General features: G+C 48.3%; 1 protein-coding gene across 3 annotated transcripts in view; it reads left to right on the plus strand.

The window, feature by feature from the left end:
* The window catches only part of TRPC3 (transient receptor potential cation channel subfamily C member 3), a 49,266-nt gene that overhangs the window by 21,880 nt on the left and 8,900 nt on the right, over positions 1-18,486 (plus strand). For 2 of the 3 annotated variants that reach the window (XM_037058594.1, XM_037058596.1), the window contains exons 4-11: positions 2,807-2,971; positions 5,514-5,730; positions 7,181-7,414; positions 9,096-9,360; positions 11,407-11,602; positions 12,863-13,072; positions 14,218-14,265; positions 15,946-16,029. In XM_037058594.1, the coding sequence (XP_036914489.1) occupies positions 2,807-2,971; positions 5,514-5,730; positions 7,181-7,414; positions 9,096-9,360; positions 11,407-11,602; positions 12,863-13,072; positions 14,218-14,265; positions 15,946-16,029 (1,419 nt within the window). The remainder of the gene's footprint in view (positions 1-2,806; positions 2,972-5,513; positions 5,731-7,180; positions 7,415-9,095; positions 9,361-11,406; positions 11,603-12,862; positions 13,073-14,217; positions 14,266-15,945; positions 16,030-18,486) is intronic. The other variant, XM_037058595.1, reaches the window with a different exon arrangement.

Genomic DNA, 18,486 nt, shown 5'->3' on the forward strand with positions numbered 1-18,486 from the left:
CAAGCCACCTGTGCGCCGTGCGGAAAGGATCCATTTCCGTCAGGCCCTCGAGTGGCCTTGTTCAGTGTGATTAATGCCGTACAGCACATCATCAGATTTAAAGGCTGGCTTGAGGAGGAGGAGGACCGAGGTGAGGGAGCAGCCACACTACAACATGAGTATCTCTGTCCCCAAAAGCCTAAAACCTGCGAAAGAAAGGCTGGGCACTCCCAAGAGGGAAATCTGCCCGCCAGTTCCAGACAGACACGCCCACCTGCCTGTTAACTTTGTGGGCATCTTCTGTCCTGCTCAAACCCTTGGCCTATTCAACAGTGCACACTGACTTCCCAAGCAGTGGTCGGATTTGGCGATATCACATCCTGTGGATGGATTTCCCAGGATGCACCACTCCCCATCCAAGCCAAGCCTGGCTGCAGTCACAGGCCTGCCTTGTCTTTGCATCCACCCAACTTCCCGAAAATGCAGACCCTGTAAACTTGTCAGACACCGAGACATTTGGACCAACATTCAAATTGGGACAATGTTAAATGCTGATCATTTAACTTGGCAAATATTGGGTGCAGGCCTCCATTCTAATAGCTGTTTTTCACATGTATTGATGGCATCCTGTGTGCCCACAACCAGGGACCACTCATCACTCAACAGGGTGCTGATGCCTCATTTTCATCTCTCTGTATCCAGGGCCTAGCTAGGCTCCTCGCCGGGGCTTATGCCGCCTTGGAGGATGAGTGTGTGAGTGAATGAGACAAACAGTTCTGGACGCGGAGGGGATGAGGGTTTCTCACACAGGAGGAGGGGTGAGCAGGAAGGAAATGACCCAGTAGCCACAGGGGCAGGAGCGGGAATATGCCGTTTTTGGGAATCCCAGGAAATGGTCGCAGAGACCCCTGGAAGGCTTCAACCTTGATTATGTCCACACGTCGTACTGTGAGTGCAAATAATGACCCCATTGACCTTGAAATACAGTTTTCAAAAATCAGAATTTCAGGACAGTGGTAAAATCTTGAGTTTGGAAAGAAGGTCTCACATAATTTCATGACTGGCAATGACCAGTGACCCCCAGGACCTAGGGGTTTTATAATTGAGTCGAAAGTAACTTATAAGATCAAATATTCTTTTTCACATTGAGCTCATCAAGCCGGAAAACATAGTATCTGCTTTCTAGTACTTTTAACTCTCCCAAACTCTCCCAGTTCTCATTACTGAAAAAAAATGCAGTCGGGTATTTCAAATCTAGTATCTATAGACTCATCCTCAACCACACCTGTCACCTGACCTCTCCTCCTGCCACCAGCGGGGTCATCGTGGGAGTGGGGTCATCGTGGGAGCGGGGTCATCGTGGGAGTGGGGTCATCATGGGAGTGGGGTCATTGTGGGAGCGGGGTCATCGTGGGAGTGGGGTCATCGTGGGAGTGGGGTCATCGTGGGAGTGGGGTCATCGTGGGAGTGGGAGTGGGGTCTGGGGGAAACTGTGCCTCCATTGGCTGCTCTGGGGCTGGGGTTTTATTTTTTATTACTGCTGTTTTAGTGGAAAGTGCTGGTGGAAAACTCTACACCAGTAAGTGGGAACCTCTCTGCCGCCCCGGAGCCACGCTCTTGGTACAGAGCCCGACAATGTGCAGAAGTGTCTGGAGTCGCTACGAATCATGAGGGTCGGTCGGTTCGGGGATTAGGCCTTGGGGCCAGATGAGCCCCATGTCCGCTGGGAACTGCCCCTGCTCCCTCTGCCTCCCCGAGTTCGCAGACACCTCTCACGGTGCTTCCTAATGGGTTTGCTGTTGCGATTTATCCTGCTTGTTGGAAGACAGCGATGCTTTGATGTTTGCATCGCTAAACTCTTTTCTGAAACTGTTGGCACTTCCTGTTGATGTGCGAATGACCCTGAATAATTCCGGAGCTTGGGCAAACTGCACCTGGCCATTCAGAGAGAGGCAGATCCAGCCGCAAGGGGGCACCTTTTGGTGTAGGAACCTCTATGTGGGCCGGGGGACGTGTACAGTCTGCTCCCTGAATAAGGACAGGGCCTTAAGAAGTCCCAGTTCTTCTCAATAGATTCAGGCAGATGGGTTAACCAAACCAGATGGCAAAATCAAACACGATGGTGGGGACGAAGGAAGTCTACGTTGCTTGTTTTCCCTGATTAGAACTGTAGCTGTGAAATCACTACTGCAGGTAAATGTGGCTTTTTTCTGACCTGTGGCAAAGGAAGCAATAAAAAGACCACAGATTACTCAATAGGAAGGAAGTGACATTGGATGCAAGCTCCTACAGCCGTGCGTGTGGACTGAGCACAGTGCTTGCAGACGCACTGACTTTTTGCGACTCTCGTGCAGGTTTGCAGCGATTGTGCATTCGTACACACCAGCCACATCCTGTATGTATTTTCTCACAGTGCTTTAGGGCTTGCTCGAGAAACAACACATTTCGCTTTTCACCGTAGTCTACAATAAACCAAACAACTCTTTCCTCTTCCATTTGAACTGAAAGGCAGGATGGGACGTGTCCAAAAAGGAGGGACTCTGTCCCCAGATTCCAGAAAGGAGCTTGAATCACTGAGAGCTTCAGACAGAAAGAGCTGGTTCAGGACAACATCAGTTTCGCCGTCTTGTTTCCACTTTCGTTCTTCTATGAGTCCTGGAGCAGTGTGGGAAGACGGAGGGAAGGTGATGGAGGATAGGACCAGAACCTCCCAGCACCCATGTGCTGGGAGCATGGGCATTAATACCTTTAGGAGGTTAAACTTAACATTCAGTAGTCGAACTGCGGCCGATGGCATGGTAACCCACCTCCTTCTCTCTCCCCCCAGTTTGTGGCTCACCCCAACTGCCAGCAGCAGCTCCTGACCATCTGGTACGAGAACCTCTCGGGGCTGCGGGAGCAGACCACGGCCGTCAAGTGTCTGGTTGTGCTGGTGGTGGCCTTGGGCCTTCCGTTCCTCGCCATCGGCTACTGGATTGCGCCTTGCAGCCGGGTACAGCTTTCTTACACTCTGTGTTGCCTCTGTGTTACTGGGTCCTTTTGGCATGAAAAAGAACAAAGCTTCCCACTTCAGGCTCTTAGCGGTTCCACCCTGAAGGTGCATTGGCTCCAGCATGCGGATGCTGCTTTGCAATGACCGGATCGATTAAAAAGGGGGTGAGGAAGCATTCGGTGCCAGTGGGATAAATAGCCTTTGCAGGCACATAATGCTTCGGCTTCTTCAATAAAATCCCCATGGTGCGGGGAGGGAGAGCTGCTGGGGTGAAGGAGCAGGTGCTCTGGCTCTGTAGATAGCTTGGTAAACCGAGCGCCGATGGGCCGGCCTGGGGATGGGGACGGGGAAGGCCCCACGGCGAGGGCTCTAAGACACGTCCGCCCGTCCGCCCAGGGTGCTCATTGGGGCCTGTCCACGCCATCCGTGGCTGGTGTGGTGAGCCCAGCTGCAGGCGTGGTGTTTCCCAAAGTCCAAGAAAGTGCATGTCACATGCCCCAAGCTCTTTGTTCTTCAGAAGAACAAATGTAGACTTTGGGCCTGGGGGCTTTGGCATTTTTAGATGGTTTGTTTAGTGTTGCTTGACTCGTTTTGCTCACGACCTTTCTCCCTCTCTCCACTCGCCCGTGGAGAGTCAGTCTGGTTGCGCCTTGGAGGACCGCTGACCACAATGGGGAGAGGGACACTGGGCATGCTCACAGACTCTGCATAGATTCCCAGGGGGCACTGCTGGGGACAGGAAGCTGTTCTGAGATCCACTGATCCTGTTTTTATATTCGGAAATCTGGTTTTGTTTAGATCAGAGGTAGTTTCGGGCAAAATGAGTCAGGGCCCTGGTTCAGCCCTGGAAGTCCAGCATCTCTCTGGCTTTTGTCATATATCATGGAAAAGTATCTTACATCTCCTCAAATGCTAAAAGACTGAAGACTAAGAACTAGAAATAACATGAGAGAGCATGCCTTAAATGCAAAAATCACATCCCACGCCAATAATTCCCCTTTCTGGGGAAGAGGCGTTGGAGTCCAGTTTGCAAGTGTTGGTCTCTCTGGGCAGCTCACCAGTGGACACGTGACATCAGGTCCAGCATGGGCATCTTCAGTCCACTGCCCTGTTTCTCTCCGCCGGTGAAGCACAGCTCCTGGCCTGGGGACTCCGCCCAGCAGATAAGTGAAAGGAGGGGCCTGAGTCGTTTCTACCCCCATTCACACCTGCCATAGGCCCTCTACCCCAGGGGGGGAAGAAAACTTAGCCAGAGTTCTCTGTATGTGTCCCATTTTTAGGGTAGGCACGCTACTTTCTTTTCACATTATTTAAAGTTTTAAAGACCAACCTTTTAGAGACATGGCAACTCCCAAGAAATCACTCAGTGCTATGAATGCGTTTCCCCCCGCGCCCCTCCCCGCAGTGTGCAGCTGCGGAACAGCACAGTGGCATGTAAAAGCATTGTTTGTTTTCCTGCAGAAAATGTGACAGTCATCTGTGTGCATTTATGGCCCATCCCAGGAGGGCTTGACAGGTCATGGCTATTTGTTAACATCAAGTCAAGGTCGTGGACGTACAAACACACTTGTTTGAACTTGCAGTCTTTTGAATGTGGACTGTGGCACTTGGTAGGGCACAGACGGAATTTAAAGGTGGGGTTCGAGTGTGTGGGATGGAGTACTTCCTTGACAAATCTACCAAATGTGCCTAAGTCATGGCCGCAGAAACCCTGGGGACAGGAGGGGTTGTTTTCATGTCTCCTGGAACATGGGGCTTTTAAGGACATCAGATCACATGGGATTTTAAAGACGTTACCTTAAAATAACTATAAAATAAACTTTAAGATGATCTTGTACTATTTATATACTTTTCCAGACTCAAGCATGACTTTCAATTAAATTGACCTACTTAGAGGTTTTAATCATTGTGTATCTCTCTCTCTCTTCTAATTGGGATAGTAACAGACAAAATATTTATCCTGATTATAGTATTCCCTGCCTTTTTTCTATCATGCAAAGCACAACTTGATGGTGGAATATTTAGAAATGAGAACTAAAATTTACTTCTATAGTGGTTGGATTTTTTTTAATCTTCAAAGGGTTTTCAATGTGCTACAGACACATCAAAATGTTTCAGTGATAAATGAACAAGTCTACACATTTATTGTAACATTTCAGTTATGAAGCAGTAGAGGGTTACACACTGCAGACTTGGAATTTCTCTTCCTAAAGCCTAAAAACCTGACATTGCACAGTCTTTCAATGTAAAAATAAGAACAGCTAGCGTAGGCCCCATGATTTTCAGAAACGCATCTGTGAACGCAGTACATTCTAGGACAAGCTGGATGTTTAGAAACAGTGAGGTCCGAAACCTTCGTAACTAATTTTTGTGGGAAACACCCTTTAAGAGGAGTGATTTTCACAATGTATAGCTTTTCAGAACCGGAAGCAAAGCTTTGAAAGTGTTCTCATTTCATCTGTTTTTAATCCTGTGTAGTGATTTGCATAGGTGGAAGCTGGATTTTCAAAAGTGAAAAAAAATTTTTTTGGCCTTATCACAGCTGGGGAGGATCCTGCGAAGCCCCTTCATGAAGTTTGTGGCCCACGCTGCTTCCTTCATCATCTTCCTGGGCCTGCTTGTGTTCAACGCCTCCGACCGATTCGAAGGCATCAGAACACTGCCCAACATCACAGTCATTGACTACCCCAAACAGATCTTCAGGGTCAAGACCACCCAGTTCACGTGGACTGAGATGCTCATTATGGTGTGGGTTCTTGGTAAGTGTTCTGAGAGCCGCCCAAACCAATGCCTATTTGCCATTTTCGCTCTCTTTTTTAAATTGAATTTATTGGGGTGCCATTGGCTAGTAAAACGATACGGGTTTAAGGTATACAATTCTGTAATGCACCATCTGGGTAGCAAGTTGTGTGTCCACCAGCCCAGTGTCATTTCCTATTTAAAATGTCATTTTACGTTGTGTGGCGGCAATGTCACCATGGGTAGATTAGGGAAAGAGTGAAATAATCAAATAATTTGTCAGCTTGAAAACGCTAGAAGGTACCCTAACACTAAAGTTAAAATTTTGTAAGTAACATGAACCTAGTATTAATACACTATGTGTCAGAAATTGAACTTCAATTATTGAATAAAAGTGTAAGATTTTTAATGTGACTCACTGTGACGATGACATATTTAATTGAAATTCTCGTGAAGTAACTCCAATGGCTATTAATTGATGAGTAAAGAAAGCTTATATTATTTTAGTTTGCGAGGTTTTGGGGGGAGTGTCCATTGCCAGAATGTCTGTCACTCCCCCTGTGACAGCCCATTTGGTATAGCCAGCTGATTTAACGGGAAAACTGTGGGCAGTGTGGGGAAAAGGATGGATACGGGAACCCACGTACTGGTTGATCACTAATGCAAAGCCCTTTTTATACGCCCTCCCTGTTTTGCCCAGCGAGTTCCTTGGTCCTCAGTCCCTTACTGAATAGGTTCCTTCCTTCCCTGCGTGCATGGCCATGGCCTCCGTCTGGGTCACGCAGTTATTTACACACTTTACGCTGAGCCGTGACATTTCTCTGAAAAATCCCACAGTATTTTCTCCTGATGTGGTCAAGGCAGGGAGCGCCCTCCCTCCCAGAGGGAATTTGCTGCCTCCCACTTCTCCCCACCCGCTGACCCGCCTGCAGGGCCTCCCCTTTCCCTCACCAACCTGCCTGAAGCTGGGCGGGGCCCAGGGTACAGGGCACGAGGAGTGAGGGAAGGGCTCCTGGGGGCGGGGAGGGGGGGGGTGCGGAGACCGTTCTTGTTACAAGTCCACAGTGAGATGCTCATGCGGCACCGTTTCTCCATTGACCACTGGGGTTTGATAACGAACCAGTGTCATTTCATAGACATGAATTTGTCTCGTCCCCAAAAGCCTCATGGGCCAAACTCCGTTGACTCCGTGGCATTCTCCTTCCTACCCTGGCCGGTCTGCCTGAGTGGTGGCACGTTTGAGTCCACGTGTGTGGGGGTGTCTCCCCCAATGTCAGCCTGGTGGAGGGAGTCGTTCCCGTAGTGGAAGCTTCCTCTTCTGTGGACTCTGCCCAGTGAGCTGGACAGTTCAGGCTTTGGGGCCCCCCGGGTCGGTGCTTCCCAGATGGGGCGTTGTGTCGATGGGGATGCACGACTTTCTGGGGCCACGCCGTGAAGCCTGACGCGTGCCCTCCATGTGTGCTGCGACAGGAATGATGTGGTCTGAGTGCAAGGAGCTCTGGCTGGAAGGGCCGAGGGAATACATTCTGCAGCTGTGGAACGTGCTGGACTTCGGGATGCTCTCCATCTTCATCGCCGCATTCACAGCCAGATTCCTGGCTTTCATCCAGGCTGCAAAAGCACAGCAGTATGTGGACAGCTACGTCCAGGAGAGCGACCTCAGCGAAGTCACCCTTCCCCCAGAGATACAGTACTTCACTTATGGTGAGTTACCTGCTGCTGGGTCCCCCTGTTTCAGGAAGGCTGTGGGAGCCACACTTTGGAAGGAAATGCCGAGACGGTAATGTTGGTGTGAGCTGTGTGCTACATGCTTCTGGACAGTAGAGGCAGCTGGAGCTTTCGAGCTGGAGTCATAGCCAGGCTGTGACTCTCACAGGCCGTGTGACTTTGTTCAGGTTTGTGTGGTTTCATGTGCCTTAGTTTTCACATCCATACAAAGAAGGTGCTGCAAGGTGGGAGAAAAGCAACCTTTCAGCCTAACGACCTAGTTCACCCTGATGTACTGTGTTAGGTCATGAAACTGTCTTAACTGGGGGAAACAGCTTGAGAGAGTGATGGGGAAGGTGAATCGCCGAGAGTGAGGCTTCAAGAAGGTGAGGCAATAAAAGGCGCTAAACTGCCCGCGTAGGGGAAGAGGACAGAGACCTCGAGGAGTAGGAGCTACTCTGGCCTCCACGACGTGAGCCCCGAGAACCGGCAGGAATCCCAGAGTGGGGGTGGGGGTGGGGGGCATGCTCACAATACACCACTCACTGCTGGCGAGCGAGGGTGTGTTTGTGCCTGGGGGGCCAGATCCAATGAGCAAAGGATTGCCCTTTATAATTAAAGAATTTACTTGGGTTGCACGTTCATGTAATATAAACCTCGAGTATCACAACCACCTGTTTATTTAAGTGTATTCACGTGTCTTTGATGACTGTCACCTGAAGGGAAATTTGCGGATTCAGGCTGCACTGCTTCTCACATGTGTGATTTTGATCAAGTTTTTAACCTTTCTCAGTCCTGGTGTCTGCACCTCTGCAAGAAGATAGTAGGAACTCCAGAACCGTCAGGTCTGTTGAAAACTCAGCGTCTGGTGCATATTAAATATTCAGTAAATGGTCACCTTTGTTGTTGTAATCAGATGTCTGCGAGGTGTGCACTTTTCTGGGAGAGGCCCGGTTCACACAAAACTAACCACAGGGCGTTGCGTCGACCTTCTGGGGAAGTAGGTGTGGTCTGCTGTGACCTTCCTACGTGACCTTCCAAGGGTGTTCAGGGTCCGCATTTGGAATCTGTCTCCAAAACAAGGGGCACCTCAGCAGCAGTTTTCATTTCCGGGAAGAAGTGTGTTGTTCAGATCCTGTGCCGACAGCGCCGTCGTGTTCGGCAATGTTCTCACTTCTCTGACCACGACACTTGCATCGGCCGTGAGACGCACCCACGTCCCTGTGACATGCAGGAGCTGTGGGGCAGCCAGGTTCCCAGGCTGAGAAGCGGACCGGTCGATAACCCTAGTCACCGAGGGGAACTCAGTAAGGCCGTGGCTTCGCGGTCCTGACCCAGTCTGTGTGTCTAAGGAAGTGTGTGTGTGTGTGTGTGTCTAAGGACGTGCTCAACCTCTTTCTCCATCCTTTGTGTTTTACTCTGTTTCTGCTCAATGTGGAGTCAGCTGACTGTCTTTATAATGGTGTTTTCTCCACTGAGATAATTCATCTGAGTGTAGAATTCATGTTTCTTGTTTAACGCGACAAAGAGAGCCCAGACTGGTCATCGGTTCTAGAGTATTTTTGACTGCGATGTTAAGCACCTCCCCACACGATAGACCCCATGTAAGGTATTGACTTTGTGTGGTTGGCGAAGAGTGGAAAGTCATCTTCCAGCCCCCCACCCTCTCTCTTCCCAGCCCGAGACAAGTGGCTCCCTTCGGACCCGCAGATCATATCCGAAGGCCTCTACGCCATCGCCGTTGTGCTCAGCTTCTCCCGGATCGCCTACATCCTCCCCGCCAATGAGAGCTTCGGCCCCTTGCAGATCTCTCTCGGCAGGACCGTGAAGGACATCTTCAAGTTCATGGTCCTCTTCATTATGGTGTTTCTCGCCTTTATGATCGGCATGTTCATACTTTACTCTTACTACCTTGGGGCCAAAGTTAACGCTGCTTTTACCACGTAAGTAAGATACCCCTCCCCCCCCCAAAAAGCAGTACGAGGAAAGCAGCCCCAGCCCGTCTAGAGGGAGCAAAGGCAAAGGTGCGATGATCGTATGCAGATGGTGTTAAGAGCGAGAACAAATCCACTGAAAACAATTAGCGCCTGTGTGTAATTACACTGCTCCAAAGATTCCTCTTTTGGAGCTTAGTGAGCATTTGACTCCAGAATGAATCAGCATTCAGAAAAATCCTAGACAAAATTGGCTATTTTGAGAGAGTCAAGTAATAAAATTTTCATCCTGGATGTCTCTTATATAGGTATGACATTAAATTTAGTTTTATCATTTTGTAGCCATTACTGTTATTTCAAAAAAGAGGCATCAGCTCTCACTTTAATGTGTCATTAATTAGTACAGGGAGTGGAGGAAGAGAAATCACAGCTAAGTGCATACAGCCCACTGTGTGGGCAATGCCATTCCCTTCCTTTAGTTGTGCTGGTGACAGCGGTGGAGGGCCCCTCCCCCCCCAGGAAGTCTTCCTTGATTAAGCTTCCTTAGTCTTTGTCCTTTTTAAGTTCTCTCAGCATGGAGACATCTGGACTGTAAGTTCACTGTCACCCATCTGGGTCTGGTTGTCACGAGGGGTGGCTCTCCTTCTGTACTGCAGTCCTTGCAAGTGGGGAGGTCGTAACCCCGCTGTCCGCCTTTGTACCTGTAATGCCACACTGGACACCAGCTGGACAATCAGCAAGTCCCCCGTGGACTCAGATGGAACCTCCTGCCCTCCCAGACGTCAAGTTGTTTTGAAGTGAATGTCTTCAAATAGTCAATATAGAGCAGGTCTTAGGGGTGAAAGAGATCTGAAGCTCACTCGCTTTCAGTGAAGAAAAAACTCTGTTTGAAACCCGTCGGGAGGCACAGAGAGACATGCACACAACACCCCCCGCCCCCGCCAGAACTCTGAGAACTCACTTGACGCTTGGCATTTTCTTCGGGTTCTATGTGAGGACGGGGCAACCTGCTGAGGTGGAAAGAACATGGGCTTGAAAATCAGACCTGGATGGGAATGCAGGCCTGCTGGGCTCTAGCTGTGGCCTCTGATTAAGTGACTTAATGTGTCTCTGGGTTAGTTTCCCTACTTGCAAAACAAGCACAGAAAAGGTTTAAATCAGGTCATAGTGAGGGTCACATGAGCTATCTGTAGAAAGCCTCTTGCCCACAGTGCGGGGCTCAGGATCTTCCTGTCTGTCCCCTCTCCCCACCCAGGGAGAGACTTCACCCCAGACAGTCAGAAAGAGTGAAGGTGGGGGTGGGGTGCAAAGCAGCAAGAAGGAGAAGGCAAGGCGGGGAGTTTGTGACGCTGTGAAATTAGCAGTGGTAACAAGGAGGTTGCAGTTCCTCTGTCTCCACCGGGCATGCGTGCTATGACATCACATGGTCCCATATTTTACGATAGAGCGCGACTGCGGGAAGAGCAGTCTTCCTCTCTGCCCTCTACCCCCAGGATCTGGCACAACTTCTAGAACGTAACAGGGGCTCCATCGATATCTGTTGAACCAATGCATTAATAAACTAGTACCAAAGCCTATACATCTATAGAATTATTTAGAATCGGTTATAAGAAATCCAAAAAAGTGCCCATAAATCTTTTCTTCAGAAAAGGACTTCATTTTGTCCTCTCCTTTGCAATGGAATTGTGTGTGCACAGTTGTTTAGTTTAAGGATTGCCTTCTGCCCACAGACCCGTGGTTACAGCTGAGTTATGTGGTAGACCATCCAGATTCAGCTGGTGGCGCTGCTGACGGCGAAAATGGGGTCTTAGCCTGGCGAGGGCCTCTGTGCTCTGGGTGGTGGCGGAGGACCGTTGGGGCGTGAGTTCCTGAAAACCCGACAGAATGCTTTCCGTTAAACGTTACAAATAAAATGGCTCTGCTCCTGGGTTTGTGCTGGTGCCGTTTCATGGTGGCGTTTTGCACCAGTGTTCAGAGCCTAACTTGGCTTTGCCTTTGACTTTCTGACACTAGAAACTGCTCATGTGTTGACTGTGTACCTTATTCTTTCAACAGCGTGGAAGAAAGTTTCAAGACGTTGTTTTGGTCCATATTTGGACTATCTGAAGTGACTTCTGTCGTGCTCAAATATGATCACAAATTCATAGAGAATATTGGATACGTTCTTTATGGAATATACAATGTCACGATGGTGGTCGTTTTACTCAACATGTTAATTGCTATGATTAACAGCTCGTACCAAGAAATTGAGGTAAGCATGATTCCTACCTGTGGCGTCTCTCCTCGCCATCTGTTCTACTCACATGATCACACATGTGCTGTGAGCCCTGGGGGTGCCCAGCTTGTGTGAACCAGGAGGCTGGAGCCTTCTCTGCATCTTCCTCCTGGGTAGATGGCCACACGCCTCCCATTGCCTTCCAGGAGCACGGTAGGGCCCTGTGACCCTACCCTCACTCCCAGGGCGTATTTCGGAAGTTTTGAAATTAGTGCCAGCAGAAGCAGTGGCCGTTGGGAAGTTACTCCTAGGTTAGCCAGCCAACCACCTGAAAGACCCTGGTGGAGGAATTACTAGACGCCTGGCTAACATTGGCGATGTTCTTATCCAGTCAGAATTTTCAATATTCTAGAAATCCCTATGCTTTTTGTTTTGGATTGGGCTCATCTGGAACCTTCTTTGCCATTGTGCATGGGCTTTTTCATGTCCTCTGGTTTAGTGTTGGGCATCTGCTTAGTGCTTTGCTGTCTGCGAAGCCCAGTGAGTCTCTGTGTGCTTCAGAAACATGCAAGACGGCACTGTCAAAGCAGAAGGGAGGCCCTCCAGAGTGGAAGCAGGGGCTTTGCACACCTGGTTGGGTGTAGCGATGGCAGACCAGGGCGTGTGGGCCCAGGGACCCCACTTCCTCCACCTGGGGCCTCCTCCTTGTCCTTTCTTCTGCCACCCTTCTCCCGGTCACCACCCCCGAGGGCAGCCCTGGGGATCAAAGGAGATGTGGGACAGGAACGGGCCACGGAGGGCCTCTTGGGACATTTGAGGGCATACGGCAGGCACATAAACCCCAAAGTGCGATTTCACCTGAGAACGTTTTCTCCTTCGCTCTTGGGGTGTAAGGTGCTGTATCTACAGCCTACTGGAGGGGCCAGAAGGGGAGGGGGGTGATCAGAGAGTGGGGAACTGTTGTCGGACACGCAGAGTTGGCAGGGGACAGAGGAACGAACCCTTCCATCCTGCCTTGGCCCTGAATTACTCTTGTGCTTTTGCTTTGTTTTTGCACGGGGGACAGAAGTTCTGGTTAAATTTCCGTGGGTGCACACAGAAGCTTATGGGAGAGAAAAATGTTTAAGAAATGGCTATTAAGAAAGTGATAGAATATTATATGGGATAATAGAGACTAATAAGTCACTTATCTATGTCAAGAGCATAATTTAGATTCATTGTAAGACCCTAAAGGAATCAACTGCTAGAATTTTTAGTCTTTAAAATGAGTTCTTTCTTTTCTATCTTGTGACACAGGATGACAGTGATGTAGAATGGAAGTTTGCTCGTTCGAAACTGTGGCTGTCTTATTTTGATGATGGCAAAACATTACCTCCGCCCTTCAGTCTAGTCCCTAGTCCAAAGTCGTTTGTTTATTTCATGATGCGGATCATTAACTTTTCCAAATGCAGACGGAGGAGGCTTCAGAAGGACATAGAAATGGGACTGGGGAACTCGAAGTCCAGGGTAGGTATCGGACCCCAATCTTACGATAAATGGCATCTTTCTCCTCGTCTTTGACGTGTGTTCAGTAGCTTTTATGTGTGAACTTAGAAGATACTGAAAGTATTGTCCATTCCACAGTCTTCCATAGACTAATATCTTTACATCAGTTCCAGAAGTCACTTAGTCTATGCCTTGCTTTTGGTCATAACTGCATGTAAACTAACAGATTCAAAACAAACCAACCAGAAACCTCTTTAACTTGCCAAAAGTGGACAGAACTCTTTGTTTCTCGTGTCCATGTGTCTCAGTTGTCCGGAAGTGAAATGGTTTGGGCGGCATGTCTTCCTCGTGGTTGTACTGGCAGTCCGCACGACCATGGTGTTATTGGAACAGACCCTTTAGGGGGCTAAAAACATTTTCCTTCATTATAAAATCACTGCAAGCCTACGAGCACCCTCAAATATTCACCGTAAATACCCCTTTTATAACTAATCAAAAATGGTCTGTCCTTGAGTGGTCTCGGTAGAGTCAAACTCATCAACAGAGGTGAGTTTCGTGATAGCAGTTCACTGTCATGACCTTAGTTTTCAGAGACAGCCTGGGCACAGGAGACAGAAGGACGCAGGCAGAACCTCAGATCTTAGTGAGTGGGGCTGTAAACACGGCCGGCAGCGGGGAGCCCCGAGACAGCAAGGCCATCTCGTGAAAGGCGGGCCTTCCCGAGCAGGAGGAGATGCGTTTGCTCAGCTGCAGCTGGGCAGAGGCTGGATTGGCACGATTTAATTTCTTACTTCCTAAAACAGATGTGCCTTTCCAAGGTTTGCAAAACCCTGGCCTCTTATTTTTTAAGAGGGTGGCCTTTGGAACCTTTACACCTGGCAGTGGGCTCTTGAGGCCATGAGGCTGCAAGGCAGTGACTGGCTGGGACATTCCGTGATTTTGAACGAGGCCCTGTCTGTGCACTGAGAGCAGCAGGGTGGTGTAAGGAAGAGGCCTCCGCGTCACACCCGGATGTGATTTCTGGTGCTGGTGGCTCGTTAGCACGCACCGTGGAGAAGGCCCTTCTTGTCCCAACCGAAAGAGGAGTCTTCCTAGTGTTCTTGTGGGAATGACAGAGGTACAAAGCTCCAGCCTCAACAAATGCCAGTGCCCTTCCTCGTTCACAGTTCACAGAGTGCTTTGCTGTACGTTTGAACCTCATGCAACACTGTGAGGTAGGTGTGACTGTCACTCCCATTTTATAGGTAAGACCACTGAAGCCGTTAAAGTGACTCACTCCTGCAAGGTCATGGTGCCAGCCAGCTCGGGGTGGGTGTGGGGTTCAAGTCAGTGGTGGATGCCTAGCTCTTCCTGCTCCACCTGCTCTGCTGCACGTGGCTGCCTCCTGCTCACAGCTGTGCTCTGGCTCTTTCCTGCCCCACCCACCTTCCTGCCAGCTGCACCTTCCCCCGCAAGGTGGCTGGTCTCTTAAAGGGGCCAGGCTCTGAATGCCGCCTTGGGCAAATTCTGCTACTGCCGAAATGGACTTTGTTTCTCTGGGCGTTTAGTCACCGAGCCTTTATTATTTGCAAAGGAAGCCTCTCAAGAATGGGAAGGCACGGCTCTTACACTTCGCCCCTTAGAGTCATCGTTCTGTAGGCAACTGGTTCCACCGCCTCTGTGCCTGATGTGGTGGTGACGTAGGACAGGCACTCACAGAGACAGCATGTAGATGCCGGGGGGCTTCCTGGACCCCCTAAAGGAAAGGTGGCATGCTCCACTCGGGGGTCAGCAGGAAGGACAGCTGCTCTCCTCGGAGAGGTTGCTGGAAAAGCAGGGAAGGCTGGGCTCTGGGCTCAGGGGCCATGCCCCTGGCTGCCCCGCTCCAGTCTCTGGTGAAACACTGCCATTTTGATTCTGTGTTTTACATTGTATGTGGAGCTGCCCTTTAAAATCTCATAGACGCAGACACCCTCTGTGTACTGAACTTAGCACAAATTTGGATGAATCATGCTTCCGTTTCTCTTTTTGAGAAGGAAGGAAGGAACCTCCAAAACTCTTGTAATCCAGCCTTGGTCGCTGGTCCAAGACTGACCCCCAGTGGCTCCTAGGAGAGTTGACTTCGCCAGCAGAGGTTTCCTCCTGGCTCCACGGTGGCAGGACAGAGTGGGGAGGGTCCCCTTCCTTTGTCAGGCACCCACACTCCCAGAGTCATGCCCCTGAGAGACAGGCAGGCTGGTGGGGGTGGGGCACTGACTTCAGAGCACACCTTGTGTGGGGAGAGCGGCCCCTCCCTGCCCCATGCAGAATGGTGGCGACCACATGCGCCTCTGGCCTCGGGGACCTACCCGCTCAAATTCAAACTGAGAAAGAGAAAAGGAAAGAAAACCAAAATTCTTCAGCCCAGGCCTCTCCAAAGTTGTGAAGTCTGTTAAAGACTCCTGAGCCTCCTGGCTCTTTGGGCACATGTGTGGGTTACCAAATTCTGAACGATGCCGTCTGGGCATGCGGGTTTCTGTTCAGGTGTAGGAGAGGAGCCGGGCTGGGAGCAGGGCCGTCACTCACTCCCGTGCAGCTTCACCTTCTCGGTGCCCCAGGTTCACTGTGACAAAGTGGCCAAGGTTCTGGGAACAGTCAGGCTTGCTTGGCACGAGCCAACTTTTCAAAGAATCTTTTTGGTTGATCAGCTCGGCTACAGCGCATGCTGCCGACGTGCAGATAAACGTGGGCGTGTTGCTCACACTGATTTTGACCTTTGGAAACATATCAGATCACTTACCAAACTCGACTCCCACACAATGTTCCTCCAGAGGGTGGACTCCAGAAGTGTTATCAAGAAGAATAAAGTAGATTATATTTTTTATTTTCCAAGTGAATGTATTCTAATTTACTAGGTTAACTGTATTTTTTCCTAGTTAAACCTCTTCACTCAGTCTAACCCGAGAGTTTTTGAATCACACAGTTTTAACAGCATTCTCAATCAGCCAACACGCTATCAGGTAAGCGTCCATTAGACATCTCTCCTTGTCTGTCTGTAATTCCGTGTGTGTCTCTGTGTGTGTGTGTCGTGAGGACAGTTAGATTTTTCAGATATACTATGAGGTCAGAAGAGAGTATGTCCAACTTTGGAGGGAATTTTATAAATCAGAGCCCAAGTTCTTTTTTTTTTTTTTTTAGTTGAGGAGGAAGTTGTTTTGCTCTATTGAAAACAGAGTGTTGCTATGATTTCTGAAGGACACGTACCCCCTGAGCTGGAGGAAGTGGGGTGAGATACGGTGTATCTGGAAAATAATGTTCTGATTCACTTCTTCTGATTCATTTCTTTGAATTCATTTTTTCAAATGGGTTCTTAGGCTGTACTGTCTCATCAGTGCTACTTTAAAATACCTTTTGCATTTTGATGTCGGATGTGACATGTGAACACTATTTTCCAACTCAAAAGAGGTTCTAGTCCTTTATTGTCCATCTGGTTGATCACTTCTGACTCTCCAATCTTTAGATTTACGATGTGCACAAGATCACAAGAACAAGGAACGAGGGATTTATAATGTGTGGTGTTGACAATGAACGATTATAATTCTGTTTATGGACTTTTTCTATAGCAGCGAATTCTGCAGAGTTGCTGGCTCACTGCCAAAGCCTGACTTTTTAATGGTTATATATATTCCATCATATGGTTGTTCTTGATTTGTCAGTCTTCTGTTGATGGAAATGGGTGCTATTGCCAGTTTTAGCTATTGCAAGCCACACTGCAGTAAGTAACCGTGCACATGTGACACTTGAAGCGTGGAAGGAAATCTGTAGCACTGTCTGGTTCAAGTGTAAGTGCACTCTGATTTTTTAAGTATTATCAAACTGATTTTGATGGAATGTGTACCAATTTAAATTCTTAACCTAAATCTATGAGAGTGCCCATAGCCCCCTTCACTTCCCAACAGCATGTTACCAGAGATTTTATCCTGCCCAGATGGTGAAGATGGTATCACAGTGTAGTTTCACTTTGCATTCTTTATCATGAATGAACTTGACCCTCTTTTTACTTTTAGTGTTCTCTGTACTTAAGATCCAATATATACTCACCTCTCTTGGTGGGCTTTTTGCTATGGATTAAGAGGAATTCTCTTAAAAATTACTTTAAGAAATTGGTCCTTTATCTGTGCTATGAATTGAATTCCCCACCCTCAGTGTGTTGTGTCTTTTTAATGGTTCCCGATGTTTTCCCCAACTTTTTGATTTTTGTGTAGTCAATTTTATAAATGTTTTTTTTTTGTTGTTGTTTTTAAATTTTTATTTATTTATCTTCAGAGGGGAGAGGAAGGAGAGAGGGAGAGAAATATCAATGTATGGCTGCCTCTCGTGCATCCCCTGCTGGGAACTGGCCCGCAACCCAGGCATGTGCCCTGACTGGGAATCGGACCGTGATCATGTGGTTCGCAGGCCTGAGCTCAATCCACTGAGCTACACCAGCCAGGGCTACAAATGTTTTTATGATGTCAGATTTTTGTGTCCTATTTAGAAAGATCTTCCACCATATGAGAAAAATTTTGGAAAAATTATGTATTTTCTTTAGTACTTTCATGGTTTAACTCTTTCCTTGGAGATATCCGATCCACATAGAAGATATTTTGATGCACATGTGAGACCAGGATTCCAGTTTATTTTCCAGGTGATGACACAGTTGGCCATGTTGAGTCCTCTATCTTTCCTATCAATTTAAAACACCACCTTTAACATTTACTAAATTCCTGTTTCTATTCTGGGCTTTTCTGGGGGGCAGTTCTGGGCTTTCTGTGCTATAGAACCACATTATTTTAATTTTTATAATTTAAAGGAAAATCACGCAAATGAAATACATACACACACTCACATGTCCTTACTTGAGGATTCTTACATGGGTTTTCAGGCTCTTCTGTTTGTTTATTTGTTTGAACTTTACAGTCAGCTTGGGTAGTTTGTTTACAAAATATCCTGTTGGTCTTTTTACTGTGACTGTGTTAATCCAAGAATGGACATCTTTATAATGTTCTGCCTTTCTTGTCAAGAACACAATGTATACCTTTCCATGCATCCTGGTGTGCTTGGTATCACTTCAAAGTAATCCTCATAATGCTCATATTAATTAGGATTAAGTTTGGTGTGAATGACACAGACCCACCATATATACCAGCCACTGAGTGGCTCAGAGAAGATAGAAATGTCTTTCTCACATTCAAGAAGTCAGGAGGTGGCCATTCCAGGCCTGGTATGTTCCTTAACAATGTCTGGGACCCATGCTGTCTCTACTGTCTCAAGCCTCAGGTTCTCATGGCCTAGGAAAGCTATTGGAGCCCTGGCTATTGTTTCTGGATTCCAAAATACAATTAGAAGGCAACCGGGAAGAAAGAGAGGCCTCCTCCCTAGAAGGAGCTTCTATAAAGTAGCGCAGATAGCTTATCTGCAGGGGAAACTAAAAGAAA

The sequence above is a fragment of the Sturnira hondurensis genome, unplaced genomic scaffold (assembly GCF_014824575.4).
Source record: "Sturnira hondurensis isolate 20B ecotype Veracruz unplaced genomic scaffold, ASM1482457v3 Scaffold0010128, whole genome shotgun sequence".
NCBI classification, from domain to species: domain Eukaryota; kingdom Metazoa; phylum Chordata; class Mammalia; order Chiroptera; family Phyllostomidae; genus Sturnira; species Sturnira hondurensis.